The 18,091-nt window shown below is 40.5% G+C and overlaps 1 protein-coding gene across 1 annotated transcript in view; it reads right to left on the minus strand.

The window, feature by feature from the left end:
- Window positions 1–10,561: 10,561 nt before the first annotated feature.
- The window catches only part of LOC141134061 (uncharacterized), a 37,281-nt gene continuing 29,751 nt past the window's right edge, over window positions 10,562–18,091 (minus strand). Inside the window, exon 2 of the mRNA XM_073623646.1 lies at window positions 10,562–11,448. Coding sequence (XP_073479747.1) covers window positions 10,562–11,448 — 887 coding nt within the window. The remainder of the gene's footprint in view (window positions 11,449–18,091) is intronic.

Genomic DNA, 18,091 nt, shown 5'->3' on the forward strand with positions numbered 1-18,091 from the left:
TGCATGGCAGGTCGACAAATGTCTGGTCAAGCATGTGGTGCCCAAGCGGGTGATGTTTTGGCGAGATACGCTTGAGACATATGTTGCAAATAGCAGCGGTGGGATCTGATGCACTCATCTCAAAAAAGGTCCACACCAAAGAACTTTTGGAATAACGCGCAGAGACAGCAGTGTCCTGCACATGCGGAGCTCTGCATTGTGATGTAGTCGGTGTGCTGCCCTTAAGCTGGCCCCTGGAGGGCATCCTGCCTCGTTGGAGATGTACCTCCTCCTCTCCTCTCCTATCAGGCACCCAGGTGGAGTCAGTGACCTCATCATCCCCTCCCTCCTCATCACTGGAGCAAAGCTGGCAGTATGCTGCAGCTGGGGGAAAATGACTGCCAGATTGCTGTTCTTCTTGGGCACCCCCTCTCTCTGGGCTCACGTTACTGCCTTCCTCTAGCTCGGTACCATCATCGGAGCCTTCAAAACGCTGGGCATCCTTCTGGAGCATGTACCCAACTCTGTGGTCAAACAGTTCGGGAGACTCCTCAGGAGGACATGGTGGGGCTAGGGAAGGAGTGACTGATGCCATTGACCCGAGGGAAGAGGCCGCGTTGGCAGCTGCTTTGCCAGACAAAGTACCCTGAGCCTGGGTGAGTAAGGATGAGGAGGATGAGGAAGGCTTGGTCATCCACTCTACCAAGTCTTCCGCATGTTGCGGCTCAACACGGCCAGCTGCTGAAAAAAAGGACAAGCGTGTCCCACGGCCACGTGCTGATGAGGATGCACCGTCTCCACGATCAGCACTGTTGCCTCTAGACACAGAGCCTGCTTGCCCTCTTTTATTGGCTTGTGACTGTCTGCCTCTCCTTGTTGGCCTTCCAGACATACTAATGGCCTGCAGTGAGATGTAGCTGCACAAAGCTGGTATATATACACTACCGTTCAAAAGTTTGGGGTCACCCAAACAATTTTGTGTTTTCCATGAAAAGTCACACTTATTCACCACCATACGTTGTGAAATGAATAGAAAATAGAGTCAAGACATTGACAAGGTTAGAAATAATGATTTGTATTTGAAATAACATTGTTTTTTTCATCAAACTTTGCTTTCATCAAAGAATCCTCCTTTTGCAGCAATTACAGCATTGCACACCTTTGGCATCCGTCCACAACACTTTTTTCCAGTCTTCCTCTGTCCAATGTCTGTGTTCTTTTGCCCATCTTAATCTTTTTCTTTTATTGGCCAGTCTCAGATATGGCTTTTTCTTTGCCACTCTGCCCTGAAGCCCAAAATCCCGCAGCTGCCTCTTCACTGTAGATGTTGACACTGGTGTTTTGCGGGTACTATTTAATGAAGATGCCAGTTGGGGACCTGTGAGGCGTCTGTTTCTCAAACTAGAGACTCTAAAATGCTTATCTTCTTGCTTAGTTGTGCAACGCGGCCTCCCACTTCTTTTTCTACTCTGGTTAGAGCCTGTTTGTGCTGTCCTCTGAAGGGAGTAGTACACACCGTTGTAGGAAATCTTCAATTTCTTTGCAATTTATCGCATGGAATAGCCTTCATTTCTAAGAACAAGAATAGACTGTCGAGTTTCAGATGAAAGTTTTCTTTTTCTGGCCATTTTGAGCGTTTAATTGACCCCACAAATGTGATGCTCCAGAAACTCAATCTGCTCGCAGGAAGGTCAGTTTTGTAGCTTCTGGAAGGAGCTAGACTGTTTTTAGATGTGTGAACATGATTGCACAAGGGTTTGCTAATCATCAATTAGCCTTCTGAGCCAATGAGCAAACACATTGTACCATTAGAACACTGGAGTGATAGTTGCTGGAAATGGGCCTCTATACACCTATGTAGATATTGCACCAAAAACTAGACATTTGCAGTTAGAATAGTCATTTACCACATTAGCAATGTATAGAGTATATTTGTTTAAAGTTAGGACTAGTTTAAAGTTAGCTTCATTTAAAAGTACAGTGCTTTTCCTTCAAAAATAAGGACATTTCAATGTGACCCCAAACTTTTGAACGGTAGTGTATATATATATATATATATATATTTTTATATATATATATATATATATATATATATATATATATATATCAATCTCAGAATCAACTGCCTGCCTGTAGTATTATTAGTATGAGAACACCAGCAATTGTCTTCAGGTAGCTTTAGGTGCACACTGTGCAGAGGACACAGTACACTAACTGTAAATACTGCAGCTGCCTGCCTGTGGTACTAATAGGATCAGAAGAACACCACCAATTTTCTTCAGGTAGCTGTAAATACTGTAAAAAACACCTGCCTGCCAGTAGGAAGAGAATAACAGGAACAGATCTAACTGAACTGAATATAGTGTATATACACACAACACCTAGGATGCATATATATATATATATATATACAATACACTGTAAGTGCAGCTAACTGACTCACCTGCCTACTCTAACTTAAATCAAATGACACTGTCTCTCTGTCTATCTCTCTCTGCCGCCGCAACACACTACACAAGGCCGCCACGCAGGCGGCCTTATATAGTGTGGGGCATGTACTAAACCCCTGAGCCATAATTGACCAAAGCCACCATGGCTTTGGCCAATTATGGCTCTCTGTGCAGACGGCGTTGTGGTAGGCCAAGCATGCGGGTCATAGTGCATGCTTGGCCAATCATCAGCCAGCAATGCACTGTGATGCCGCAGTGAATTATGGGCCGTGACGCGCCACTCGAATTTGGCGCGAATGGCCCATAACGTTCGCAGTTCGACTAACGGTCAAACATGCAATGTTCGAGTCGAACATGGGTTCAACTCGAACTCGAAGCTCATCCCTACTCTTATGTCACTTAGGGAATTTGTCAGCCGACTTTTGGCTGGAAAAGAGAATACTTCCCTTCTGTTTGTCTTTTCCAACCCCCAAACGTCTGTTAACAGAGCCCTTCTTATCTGGGAAATGGTTCTTCACCTGGGGGCCTCAAAAACATTTCTTTTTGTCCTTCTTGGGCTTAGTAGGAAACTTTTTTCCTTTTTCGGTAGGCCTAGCCAGAGCCTGATCTAAACTAGTACCGAACAGGAGGGAACCCTCAAATGGGAGACCACATAAATGGGTTTTAGACAAATTATCCCCATCCCAAGCCTTGACCCACAGGGCCCTCCTTGCTGAGTTTAACAAAGCACCAGATTTGACAGTTGTATGCACTGTCTCAACCACTGCATCAACTAAATAGACAACCGCACTACCTATCACCTCTAAAGAATCCAAGACCTCTTTAGACTTGGAAGTGTGGGATACGTGATCCATTACCTTGGAGGTCCACATATCTGCGTTTCTTGCTACGCAAGCTGAAGCTAATGCGGGGCTCATAGCCGCAACATTAGCCTCCCAAGCTCTGCGCAAAATGATCTCAGCCCGCCTATCCATCTGATCTTTGATGTTGCCTGCGTCTTCAAAGAAAAGATCGGACTGCTTGGAAACCTGTGCCAAGGAAGCGTCTAGTCTGGGAGTTTAAAAAATAAACTTTTCCTCATCTTCCTTTTCAAAAGGGGCACCTACGTTTCCAAGTCTTGTATTTTAGGAGCTTTTTTTCAGGTTCCTTCCATTCCCTCAGGATAATATCTTTCAGGGCTGGATGAACTGGAAGGACTCTGGACTGAGGCTTGACTAAGCCTCTGTACATTTTGTCTTGAGCAGATACCTGAGCCGCAGGCTCCTGTATCTCTTCAGACACATAAATAGCTCTAAGAAGACCCTCCATCTCATTGGCTGAAAAAATATGTCTGCCCAACTTGGAGTCCTCTCCCTCCTCCTGACTGTCAAGTAGACCCTCATCAGAAAAACCCTGATCAGGGGCCTCAGACTCCTCTTCCTCCTCAGAATCCTGGTAAAGGAAAGATCTCAGGGGTTCTGGCCACCTCTTAGAACCCCTGGATGAGGCAGAGCCCTCCTGGGTGGAGGAACCTTCTTTACTGGTACGAGGTTCTGGGTCCCTGGATTTGAGAGAGATCTAAAAATCTTTAAGCGTAGACAGCATCTCAGTTTCGACTGTAAGAAAATCTATCACTTGAGAAGTTTCCTTCCCTGTTAGCTTCTGAATACATCTAAAGCAAAAGGGTTTTAAATGCTCTAGGGGTAATTTCTCATTGTAAATTCCGCATCTTTTAGAGTGGGCAGAGGATGTAACAGGATGGTTGGCAACCCCATGGGCAGTGGCGTCCTCCCCTGAAACAAAGGATACACAGGCACAATGGTTAAAAACGACACTGTGTCACACAGAGGAAAGAGTCGGGGTACCCTCCCCCATAAAAACCCCTGGTGGCCGGTCTGACTCACCCCCTGTGGTCTCTTCCATGGCCGTGGACCCTGTGGGCCTCTCCTCACATTCCATTGCTGGTGTCAGTCTATAGAAAATAGCCTTTTGACATACCTTCAGCTGTACAGGAGAAGTGGGCGCCTGCTCCTCCTGGCCTCTATCCTTTTATCTGCTCTGCCCCCAGATGAAGACAGCATTCTCCTCCTCCTCCTCAGATGCCGCCGCCACTTTGCCGGAGACCAGAACCGGAAATGACGCTCTGGAGGTCACAATGTCAGTCCTCCCAGACGCCGAGGAGATGACGCCGGCGTTCTCAGGTCAAACTAGCTGCGCCATCCTCAGCAACCAGTAGGCATGTGCACACCGAAATATTTCGTTTCAGAATTTCGTTTTCGTCCGAAAAATAAATTTATTTAGTTACTCCTGAAATTTGTTTTTATTTATTTCGTTTTTCGTTAAAAATTGCATTCGTCCGAAAATCCAAATTAATTAAGGTCGAATCTGTCATTGGCTTATGGTGTCTGTCGAATGTTCAAAAAAGATTCGACTGGGCAGCTAAACTGTATGACGCCGTATAGTTTACCTGCTCCGTCGAATCTTCTTAGAACTTTCAACAGACACCATAAGCCAAAGTACGTGTGTACTTAGTTCTAGCTATTTTACAGCTCCTCCTCTTTGGTTACAATCAGCCAATAACATTCATCATCATCAGTATTTTTATTTTACTTTCCCCACCCAATTCCAGCATTGATCTTTTCTCCCCTACGTCGAATCTTTTCTCTCTATGTCGAATCTTTTCTCTCTATGTAGAATAATCTTGGACTAATAGAGTTAAGGTTAGGCACATTCGACCACAGGTTTGATGGACACAGATTGTTATTGTCAGCATCATGTTGAATTTACTATCTATATCGAATTGTTGTAGCAACGAAAACGAAAATAAAGCATTTGTTTATGTCGGATCTTTCGTTTTTTGGATTCTGCACTTTCGTTATCGTTTGTTAAAACGATAACGAAAATACCTGAAATTTGGACAAAAATGCATTCGGAAGAAAGCGAATGCACATGCCTAGCAACCAGCTTGCACGAGACACAGGGAGAGCAATCAGGCTGCAGCAAGCCCCACGCTTAGAAGCACCAGCCGCCAGATTGATTGCGTTTCCTGTTAGGTGGACCAGTCATCTCTCAGGATGACGTCCTGGAAGACGACTTGAGTAAAACAAACAAGACTTTAGTATCACTTTAAGGAGTGGGCCGCCACGCCCTTAACAACCAATAACTCATCAGCTGTCAGTGGCATTCCCCACTGACAGCTGAATGAAAAAGTGTAACATTTTAAATTTAGATTTTGATGTGGGGTTTTCTTTAAAATCCATACCAGACCTGAAGAGCCTGGTATGGATTGAGGGGGACACCCATGCAGTATTTTTTTTAAAGTTTTTTAATGCCGCCATTCTTTTGTTTACATTCAGCTGTCAGCGGGAAATCCTGCTGACAGCTGATGAGTGATCAGATGTTAAAGACATGGTGGCCACCCGCTCCTTAACAACCGGCTATTCAGTTTGTTAAGGAGAGGAAAAAAAAAAGAAGAAGCAAAATGCACCAAACAGTCCACAAAACACACCGGAAAAAATTGCACCTTCATAGATGTGAACCTAGCCTAAAGGAATACATTTTTTTCTACTGTTTTTTTTACCCCAAAAGTGCATCAAAAACTGATCAGTATGAGATGGCCTTGCACCCATGATCTTTACAGGCTCCTGAATTAAAACAATGGCAGGCTCCTGCAGACTGTCAGTGTAGCGGTCTGCCTGTACCTCCAATAAGGGCAGGCAGTTACTGAATGACAGGAAGCTCAATTAACTACTTAGCGCGTTTATCAGTGCCCTGGTAGTTCATTTAAAACTACAAGCCATCAGCTGCAAAGGCTGACAGTAACTGTAGTTCACTGATTCACCGGGATCTATGAATGAATGACGCGCTTGACCATGTGGGTGGAGCCCCACACAGGCATGCTCCTATTGAATTGTGACAGTGAGTGCATGGAGAAAATCCCCAGCCCAATGTCATAGGGAAGAGGAGGATTGGGGAAGGGTAGACAGATGCTGAACATGTTATACCCTAAATATGGGTGTAGCATGTAACATGTTCAGAAAGGTGAACTTATACTTAAAGCCGGCCATAGAGGTTCGAACTTTGGCCAGTTCAGCAAGGACCAGCCGAGATTCGATACATCTACGGGCAGACTGATAATACCAAAGTCGATCAATCAACTTGGGTACAATCAGCATGTCAGATTTCTAGCATGTGATTATTGCCAGTGGCTATAGCCTCTACCAATAATAATTGTGATCTCCTGGAAGGGATGGCTCCCAGCCCTCTTCCCGTCTGGAGAGCACAATAGCTCCACAGCAGGGATTCCTCCATCAACACCGACTGTGTTGATGGGGGAATTGAGCGAATTAAGCCAATTAATCTTTGGCTTGCCTTAGCCTATTTTCAGTTCAGATGCAGACACTCTGTTACACAGATATCCTCCACCCCCCCCCCCTCAGATCTACAAAGCTCCAACATTTCAGGCAGGATATACTCAGAAAAAATTTATAACAAACATATTGTAGCGTTTAGTGTTTAAATAAATTGTGTATCTTGACCCTTAACCAATATACTCCACATAAAACGGTGCCTTCAAATTTAAAATCAGTTCTCCTCCTTATGTGCACTCTCCTATTTTTCAACACCATGTGCTCACCTTAAAATATGGGACCTGTTCCAAAAAAACGATGTGATTTGACAGAGATAAATTTTATATATATATATATATATATATATATATATACACACACACACACACACACCACACACACACACACACTCTATCGTGACAAACTGTACCCTATTAAACACTAGTTTAATATATTGTTTATTATAACAGGTTGGTGTAAATCAGTGTTGGCTAACATATATATGGTACTTATCAGGAAATAGATGAAACCAGATTACGCTGGCATTATGGTTAAACAAAGACTAATTTAATAGGTATGATTAATAAAACTGACAATATAATATATACTGGTCTGTTGCTGGCCCTATATAATGTCTATTGTTTGTTACTCTTTTTTCTTCTTCTCTAAATCAAAAAATCATTAAAAATTATTAATTATAAAAAAAAGAGTAACATTTGAAACAACTTTTACATTTTATATTTCTACATTCGAACATCTGAAATGACTTTTCTATAGTCTATAAAAAAAACATTTTAAAATTAACTGGAATTAAAAGCAAAAAACATGTCAAAACATGTCAAGTACTTCAATAACTTTTATATAGTAAACATCTCTCTACATACAAACTTAATGAATGGTTTTATATAGGGAAACCCAGATACTGACCTGGAAGTGACGTCACAGACATCGCTTTACGGGTCACAGCAAGAAGGGGAGAAGAGCAGACGTGTGTCCACTCTTCTCCTTCCCCCCAGCTGCCAGCCTGCAGATGGCAAGCAGAGCCCAGAAAGCATTGCGGGAGGCGCCGGTACAGTGGGTGTGTGTGAGCAGTTTCTGTGAGCACTGTCAGTTTCACACACAATCTCGGTGGCTGCAGCCACTGGATTGTGTGTTAAACCCCCCTGCTGTCAGATCCGTAAGACATACGGATCTGGTAGTGAAAGGGTTAAGGGGTTGCTTTACTAAAACTGGAGAGCACCCAATCTAGTGCAGGTTCAACTTTTTTCTGCTTTTTTTCAAAGATTAAATGAGCAAGCTGAAGTTAGAAACTGGCTACCATGCACAGCTGCACCAGATTTTGCAATTTTAGTAAATCAACCCCTAAATATTAGAACTTTTTATTATACAAGTGACAAAACTTGTTTCAAGGTTAAAGGCAATGTAGAAAAGTATTATGGAAAAAAATCCTGCGAGCCACAATTATCCAGTGCCTTAATGGAAATTCAACCAAACAGCTACCCGGCTGCAGGCGCAGATCACGTATTCATGACCGTGCGATAAATGATATATGAAAAAAATGCGCCGCGCCTAGGGGTGTAACTGAATAACTATAAATCTAAGTACAAATCATAGATAATAAAGCGTGCAAATCAAATAGAGCCTAAAGCTCTGATCACTTACTAAGATCACCTGCTGTGTGAGTCCTAAAGCTCTGATCACTTACTAAGATCACCTGCTGTGTGAATCCTATGACCAAACACACTAAAAAATAACTAGTGCAATAAAACACAAAGTGCAATGTGCATAGAAAAACGTAATAAGATAAATATACAATCCACAGTGATTAAAATATAATCATTCCTAATAAGGTGTATATGTTAAAAAATGTTACACATATGTAGATCCACTGTGATTAAAATGAAAAAGAAAAAAAATTAAATAAAACAATATATATATATTCGTAAAACACAAACAGAGTAAATCAATCACATGCATGGGCGAATTGAAACTATAATCGCCCTAATAAAAGTGTTCAAATCACATCCGTGAAAGAATCTTCCAATCCAGTAACATAAAGTGACCAAGTTCAAATAAAAGTCAGTGTAATGGTGATGGTTCAAAGAAAAAGTTCCGGTTTTGAATCAAACGTGCCCAAAGAAAAACATGCTGTGAAGTGCCTTGGTGACCCCCAATGTGATTGCGCTCACCTTGGAGCGTGTGACACAGGTTTTAATTGTGTCAATACACGCTTTTGGAGCCACCCCTGGGCTCAGTATTAGGTACAGCTGATTCCCACACTAGATTCTTTATGGCTCCACTCACTGTTGCTGTGGGCTCAGAGAGCTCCTCACAGGAGACTGCTCCTCGGTGATCTTCTGCTTGAGTTTCTTGAACATGTTGTCAGAAGGAGCTTTCCAGGGGTTGAGAGGATCTCCGACAGGACCGAGTTTATGCACTGTCTGGATGTCTTCCGCTTCCTGGTCTCAAGTGGTCACAGGCACTCACCGTGAGCGGACGGGCCTACCTACTGCGCATGTGCGGCCAACGTGGAGCTACGGAACGATCATTTACTCTGTTTGTGTTTTACGAATATATATATTGTTTTATTTAATTTTTTTTCTTTTTCATTTTAATCACAGTGGATCTACATATGTGTAACATTTTTTAGCATATACACCTTATTAGGAATGATTATATTTTAATCACTGTGGATTGTATATTTATCTTATTACGTTTTTCTATGCACATTGCACTTTGTGTTTTATTGCACTAGTTATTTTTTAGTGTGTTTGGTCATAGGATTCACACAGCAGGTGATCTTAGTAAGTGATCAGAGCTTTAGGACTCACACAGCAGGTGATCTTAGTAAGTGATCAGAGCTTTAGGCTCTATTTGATTTGCACGCTTTATTATCTATGATTTGTACTTAGATTTATAGTTATTCAGTTACACCCCTAGGCGCGGCGCATTTTTTTCATATATAATGTAGAAAAGTACACACACCAGAGATGTATTTTTATGTTCTCACATGTTTGTAATCTCATGTTTTGGTATTCATGCATTTTATTGAAATAATGCAAATATTAAACGTACGCTTAAATAAAGCATTATAAATAATCTTTATCTAATTAGAGCACAAAAGCTAATAGATCATTTGAAAAGAGTCATATCATGTACATTCTTCAAAGCTATTCTCTCTTTTGTGGTCCATGTTGTATTTAAAAGGTGATCTGCTACTTTTAGTGTTATTTAAATCGTTTGTTTGGACAAACCTGGTGTAACAAAGTATTTAGATCACTATCACATGCAGCTGCTTTTAGCGCTGTATAAGCTGTATGTAGCCTCATCTACATACAGTATAAAGTGCTGTGTTCTGGCCCTGAGATGGGATCTTCCTGTCCCACATCCAAAACAAAATCTTCTCAGCCATTCACAGGAAGCTTTGCATTTTCTGAAGGAATACAAAGCTTCCTCTGATTGACTGAGGCAGAGAGGTGGGTGGGGAACATAAAATTCTCTGCCTCAGCCAGTCAGAGGAAGCTTTGCATTCATTCAGAAAATACAAAGCTGCTTGTGAGTGGTTGAGCAGTGCTGATGCAAATCTTAGTGAAATGAATAGTTTGTTTGGACCAGCTTGCTCCAAATAACATATTTGAATTCAATAAAAGCTGGAGATCAGCTATAAGCAGATATATACAACATTTGAAATATTTATAACATTCATATTTAACTATTTGAATTAGCTTCTTTTCCTTTGTGAATCCTCCGGTGTTGAGTACGAATTGTCTTTCATGTAAAACACTTGTCATATTCCAAACATCTTTATGGTTTTTCTCCTGTGTGAACCCTGTGGTGTCGAGTAAGAGCTTTCTTTTGATTAAAACACTTGTCACACTCCAAACATTTAAATGGTTTTTCTCCTGTGTGAACCCTCTGGTGCATAACAAGAAACCTCATTTCTGCAAAGCACTTGTCACATTCTGAACATCTATATGGCTTCTCTCCTGTGTGAACTTTTTGGTGTTGAGTAAGATTAGATTTTTGCGCAAAGCATTTGTCACATTCTGAACATCTATATGGCTTCTCACCTGTGTGAAGTTTTTGGTGTTGAGTAAGATAAATTTTTTGCACAAAGCATTTGTCACATTCTGAACACCTATACGGCTTCTCTCCTGTGTGAACTTTTTGGTGTTGAGTAAGGTAAAATTTCTGCACAAAGCATTTGTCACATTCTGAACATCTAAATGGCTTCTCTCCTGTGTGAATCTTCTTGTGTTGCATAAGATGAGAAATTTGTTTAAAGCATTGGTCACATTCTGAGCACATAAATGGCTTTTCTCCAGTGTGAATCCTTTGGTGTTTCTTAAGTGTAGCTTTTTCAGCAAAACATTTATCACATTCTGAACATCTGAATGGCTTCTCTCCTGTGTGACTCCTTTGATGAGCAATAAGATTTGACTTTATATAGAAACACATGTCACATTCTGGGCACTTAAATGTATTTTCTCCTTGGTGAATCTTCTTTCGGTGGTAAGAAAGAGACGTCGATTGTGAGAAGCTCTCAGTACATTCTGAACATCTATATGGTTTCTCTCCTGTGTGAATTCTCTGGTGTTTAGTAAGACTTCCCTTTTCCGAGAAACACTTATCACATTCTGAGCATCCAAATGGCTTCTCTCCTGTGTGACTCCTCATGTGTATAATAAAATGTGCATTTTTTGAGAAATTCTTATCACATTTCAAACATTTAAACATGTTTTCCCTTTCTGGATCTTCTTCTGGTGGCAAATAAATGTCTTCTCTGAAAAGCACTTGTTAAATTCTGAGTATTGAAAAAATCTTCTCTCCTTTGTTAATTCTCCGATGATTACTGAGCTTTGCTGAAGGATTTCTCATGGATCAATTTGCACTGATTATGATCTATAGGAATATGCAAATAAATTGTTATGGAAAAACTATTGATTACAGATTAATATCAATTTGATAATAACATTATTGAATTCTAAACCAGAATTGATTGCTTTCCAATCAGAGTACAAATGTATATACACTATATTGGCAAAAGTATTGGGACACCAGCCTTTACACGCGCATGAACTTTAATGGCATCCCAGTCTTAGTCTGTAGGGTTCAATATTGAGTTGGCCCACCCTTTGCAGCTATAACAGCTTCAAATCTTCTGGGAAGGCTGTCCACAAGGTTTAGGAGTGTGTCTATGGGAATGTTTGACCATTCCTCCAGAAGCGCATTTGTGAGGTCAGGTACTGATGTTGGACAAGAAGGCCTCGCAATCTCCACTGTAATTCATCCCAAAAGTGTTCTATCAGGTTGAGGTCAGGACTCTGTGCAGGCCAGTCAAGTTCCTCCACCCCAAACCCGCTCATCTATGTCTTTATGGACCGTTCTTTCTGCACTGGTACAAATTATTTGGTGAAGGGGAGATTATGGTGTGGGGTTGTTTTTCAGGGGTTGGTCTTGGCTGCTTCATCCCAGTGAAGAGAACTTTTAAGGCGTCAACAAACCAAAACATTTTGGACAATTTCATGCTCCTAATTTTGTGGCAACAGTTTTGGGATGGCCCCTTCCTGTTCCAACATGACTTCGCACCAGTGCACAAATGCACTTCTGGAAGAATGGTCAAACATTCCCATAGACACACTCCTAACCCTTGTGGACAGCCTTCCCAGATGAGTTAAGCCCGGGTTCACACCTATGCTAATTAGATGCGGCTTACACCACATCTAATTTGCAGGACATTTTAAAATACATTCATATGAATGCATCTGGTTCACATATGTGCGTTGCATTCGCACTGCGCATTGCACAAAAAACGTGTGCGTTTTTTGGGCATTGCGGTGCGAACTACAAGCCTATTATCTCCTATGGGAATGCATCTGATTCGCAGATGCATTGCGTTCTGAACAAGGAATTTCTACTTCTCCTCACTACACCTCCCCCTCTCCCCCCCTCCTCCCTCCCCCTCTCCCTGCTCTCTAATCCTGAGCAAAAACGCAATGAATCCTTTGAACAGGAGATTTTTATCTCACCAGTGAAACCTGAGCTTCAATTCGCACCGCACAAGTGTGAAACAGGGCTAAAGCTCTTGTAGCTGCAAAGGATGGGCCAACTCAGTATTGAATCCTATGGACTAAGTCATTGAAATTTATGTGCATGTAAAGGCAGGCATCCCAGTACTTTTGACAATATAGTGTGTGTATGTATGTATGTATATATATATATATATATATATATATATATATATATATATATATATATATGGACAGGATGACTGAAAGACTGAGCGATTTCCACATGACATAAGTATGTAACATCATTAACAAGTTTTTTTAATGCTCTCTCTTTATTGGAAATGTTTGCACAAGTTATCATTATGAGGAGCTACAATTTCTGGTGACCAACTCTTCAAGATCACAAGCAAATTATTTCAATGTAAAGTTGGGCATACACTAGTAATATTTCAAAATGAAAATTCGTACAAAAAGTCCTTAGAAAAATTCATACAGAAATTGTCATAACATTCAATTGTTATTCAAAAGTAGTTCAAGATTTTGTTTGCTTTTATCGTTTAATTTTGGAATGAATGGACTTTTTCCACTTGCACTCTGGAAGATTTACCCCCTTCATGACCAGGCCATATTTTGTGATTTGGCACTGCGTTACTTTAACTGACAATTGCGTGGTCATGCGACGCTATACCCAAATAAAATGTATGTCCCTTTTTCCCCATAAATAGAGCTTTCTTTTGGTGGTATTTTTTATTTTTTGCACTATAAACAAAAAAGTCCGACAATTTTGAAAAAAAACTATATTTTTTACTTTTTGCTGTAAAACACACACAATAAAAAAATGTAAAAAATAACATTTCTTAATAAATTTATGCCAATGTGTATGGTGTAATATGCTACATATTTTTGGTAAAAAAAAAATGTAGAGCATTTCAGTCGACTAAAATGTACTGCAGATTTAGTCGACTAAATACGACTAAAACTAAAACAATTGCAGATGGGACTAACACTAAAATGGCATTTTAGTCAAAAGACTAATGCCCCGTACACACGGTCGGACATTGATCGGACATTCCGACAACAAAATCCATGGATTTCTTCTGACGGATGTTGGCTCAAACTTGTCTTGCATACACACGGTCATACAAAGTTGTCGGAAAATCCGATCGTCCTGAACGTGGTGACGTAAAACACGTACGTCGGGACTATAAACGGGGCAGTAGCCAATAGCTTTCGTCTCTTAATTTATTCTGAGCATGCGTGGCACTTTGTGTGTCGGATTTGTGTACACACGATCAGAATTTTATAGCAAGCCCTCAAACTTTGTGTGTCGGAAATTCTATGGAAAATGTGTGATGGAGCCCACACACGGTCGGAATTTCCGACAGCAAGGTCCTATCACACATTTTCCATCGGAAAATCCAACCGTGTGTACGGGGCATAAGACTAAAACTAAATTGAATTTGCTGCCAAAATGAACACTGATGGCCACACAATGATCAAAATTCAGTCAGTCCCTACTACACTGGCTGAAATTTGTCAGTGGATGGTCAGCTTAAATCAGTATTAAACCCAAAACCAAAAATGGAATATATTGCAGCTTAACAATTGTTATATGTGGTGGCTGCATTAGTTCCCTTTTCAGGCTTTTTTTGGACGGCAGTATTGTCAGTCTGGGGGGGGGGGTTAGATGGACTAGCATATTTAAATACACTAATAAACTGATGTCAAACTCAAGGGCACATACAGGCATATAAATAAATGAATAAAATAAAACCATTGTAAGCACCTCTGCCAGTTTTAAATTCTTTGTCTCATCCCTGTAACTGAAAGAGAGCTTGTTCTTTTGAAAAAGATTAGACTTACTGACTGGATCACCAAATGAAAATAAAAGAAAGCAAGTCTAAAATAGAAAACAAATGCAGCCATCACATCTAAGAATTGGTAAGCTGCAATACAATAAATGTTTTCTTTTGGGTTTAATACTGCTATGAGATAAAATGTTTGGAATGATTCACCACCAAAATAAAAAAAAAAAAAAAAACACTCAAATAGGGCGAAATAGTCCTGGGGATGCAAGTGGTTAATAATTATATTATGTTTACGTATTTCTTCTGCACATGACTGGCAATTTATTGTGTGAACATTCTAAGCTACAATAACCTTAAAGAAATTTAGTAAATTAGCCTGCATGCTGGTGTATTTCTGTTACTATAGAACTTTTATGCATTTTTCATTTGTACAATTGCACTAATACGGCTACAATCAAATCAAGTACAGAAATTTGAGAAGACTGTGGGTCTTTATAAATCAGAGTTACCTGTGAAACACCTAACAAAACCCTCACAAGTTCCAGTATGAATAAATGTCATTATAAAATGATGGTATATGGATATAAATATATCTGATCAGAAAACCCAATGAATGCTTATTGATGAACAAATGTTAAATGTAATATTTGGGTGTCACACAAACAAGAGATGTATCAAAAGACAGCAAAATGATAAAGATGAAATGGTCACAAATGTATTTTAAAGGGTTCATACTTTTCAGTTTTAGTATGAAAAAATACATATGTTATGAAATTTTGTTGTATAGAAACTGCCAATTTAAAAATAAAAATCCTACTATGTGAAGGATATACTGTATAAATCTGATTGCATCTGTTGCTTGGATTTTTTTGTATTGAAACCCAGCACAATAAAAGTGTTGCAATGTAGTACACCTGCTGACACCATAGATCACAGTTCAATGGTCATAGATTAATATATACAATCATCTAAACCATACAAGTGTACAATCACAAACAGTGTACCCACCTGGTATAAAGTAGTATAGGATCCTATAGTAGCTTCCTTAGTAGTTCCCTTCACCAGCAGTTCTTGTAAGTGACTGAGCCCAGCCTCACCTCTTATTTATTTCACCACCATTCACTAACATGTGCTCACTTCCCATTGGTTAAAAAGGTGTGATCTACTTAACAAAAGGCATCTTCACAGTCTACATAGATAGTTTCAGCTTCTCTTTGTTCAGCTCTCCATCACAGTCACACCCAGGACAAGTTCATTAACATTTTATTATGTGGAGGGAAGACTATAGGAGTGTACCTTAATTGAAAATGAATGGCAGTTGTCTCCCATCTTTAGCATAAACAACAGGTGACACTATACATATATTATCAATGACAAAAGAGATTGGAGATGGTTAAGCAATGTTTTGTGATCTTCAATAAGATTCAGTCACATGATCCTATGAGCTGTGTAACCATACTGTTCTGTCTCTGCAGATAAATGTCTACTTAGGCAGCCATTTATAATGCTAAATTTATATTTAAATTTAATATCAAACTATCAGCCCTGTTTGAGTAATATACAATAATAATAATTCACAGAGGAAGTGCCTGCAGAGAAATTAAATTAGTATCAGTGCTTTCACACTGGGGCGCTGTGCTGGCAGGGCGTCAGAAAAAGTCCAGCAAGCAGCTTCTTTGCAGCGAATTAGGAGTGGTGAACTCACCTCTCCTAAAGCACCCCTGCCCATTGAAAACAATGGGGCAGCGCTGCTATATCGCCTGCAAAACGCCACTGCATCAGCATTTTGCGGGTGGATTTAACCCCTTTAAACCCCGTTAAAACTGCCCCGCTAGCAGCCGAATAGCGAGGCTAAAAACAACGCTAAAAATAGCGCCGCTTTACTGCTGACGCCCGGGGTGGCAAAGTGCGAAAGGGCTCTTACAATCAGCTTGCCCTACATATTACAGCACCTCAATATGAATCATTTCTGTTTAACCGCTTCACAACCGCCTCATGCAGATATACTGCAGCAGAAGGGCACGTACAGGCAGATTAACGTACCTGTACGTTGGCCTTTAAGAGGCGGCTTGTGGACAAGCGCCTGCTGGGAGCTCCGTGACCATGATCATGGGTCCCGCAGACTAATTGTTCATGGAGATACCCACGATCATCTCACGGTGAGGAAGAACGGGGAATTGCTAATGTAAACAAACATCTCCCCATTCTGCCTAGTGACACTGTCACTGATCACAGCTCCCTGTTCTCCTGGATACAAAACTGTCTTGTCACCAGACAATTTATATCAAACTCTCAATAAGAATTTAAAGACTGCAGATGATACAGAAGTGTACAATTGGCCAGCAGCAATACATTTTTATTAAGGGATAATTGGCTGATTTGTACTAGAGAAAGAGAATATAAGGAAGTGTTTTATTGCAAGAATTAAGAAAAAGCAGATGACACAGCAGTGTAAAACAGTCCAGCAGCAAGACAATTAAAAAATAGCTAGGTGATACACAGAGATGAAACAAATCCTCCAAAGTAGTGCATCTTGGGGCGTGTGACCTCCAGTGTTGTTTTCGGCTCTGAATGCTTGGCTCTGAGCGTTGGCTTTCCTTCGGTGAATCCCTCCCTCCTCCCATTGCTGGGGTGTCAGCTGGCTCGCTGATGTTTGTTGGCGGTGTCACATTTGCAGTGGTATCTGTTGCTCTTCAGTGTGTCCCGTCTTGTCTGCTCCCTGGACGTGGCTGAGCTGTGGATCTTGGAGGAAGTGTCTGATAAACCAGTGGAACAATTAGCATATCAGTAGTTTTCCTCTACGGTCTCCTTACATCTTCCTTACATCTTCACGATAAATTCCTGGCTCCTCGGTTTGAGAATTCTCCTGGCATCTTCAAACCGGCTCCACAGTAAATGACATCAAGTGACTGAGCAGACCCGCGTGGCCATCTTACGGCCCCCTGATATTTTAGGATCTATGATACCCCAGGACACACTCTCTGGCAAATTTGACTATCTAGCGTGTTTTACATTAAAAAATTAGAGTGACTGTTTGATCTACATGCTGCTTTTTGATAACTGCTGTTTATTAATCATCAGCTGTTGGCTATAAAAAAAGAAAAGAAAACACTGGCTGCTGCTATCATCATCATTATCATTGCTTTTCTATCCTTCCTATAATGGCTGCTGCTTGTTATATTAGTTATTTATCCTATGCATAAACCTGCTATATTAGATGATTGCTTTATGAATTGCCTGCTAGATATAAGTGCCGCTTAACATATTGATTACCAGTTTATTTCAGGCTGTATGTTCATTATTAAAGCGACCCATCCAGCTTGCTTTTGGACTGCTTCAGCTTTTAAGCTTGTTATTGCTATATTATAAGCTGATTAATTGATGGGGTTTTTCGTCAATTTTTCTTTTAACAGGTATCTAGGTGGTATCAGTGTTTTTTTTTCCCTTCTTTTTTCAGCAGCATATATTGAAAACCTCAGCCATATTTATAAATTTCCTATTGGAAAAAGGGAAAT

The sequence above is a fragment of the Aquarana catesbeiana genome, linkage group LG03, assembly GCF_042186555.1.
Source record: "Aquarana catesbeiana isolate 2022-GZ linkage group LG03, ASM4218655v1, whole genome shotgun sequence".
Lineage (NCBI taxonomy): Eukaryota > Metazoa > Chordata > Amphibia > Anura > Ranidae > Aquarana > Aquarana catesbeiana.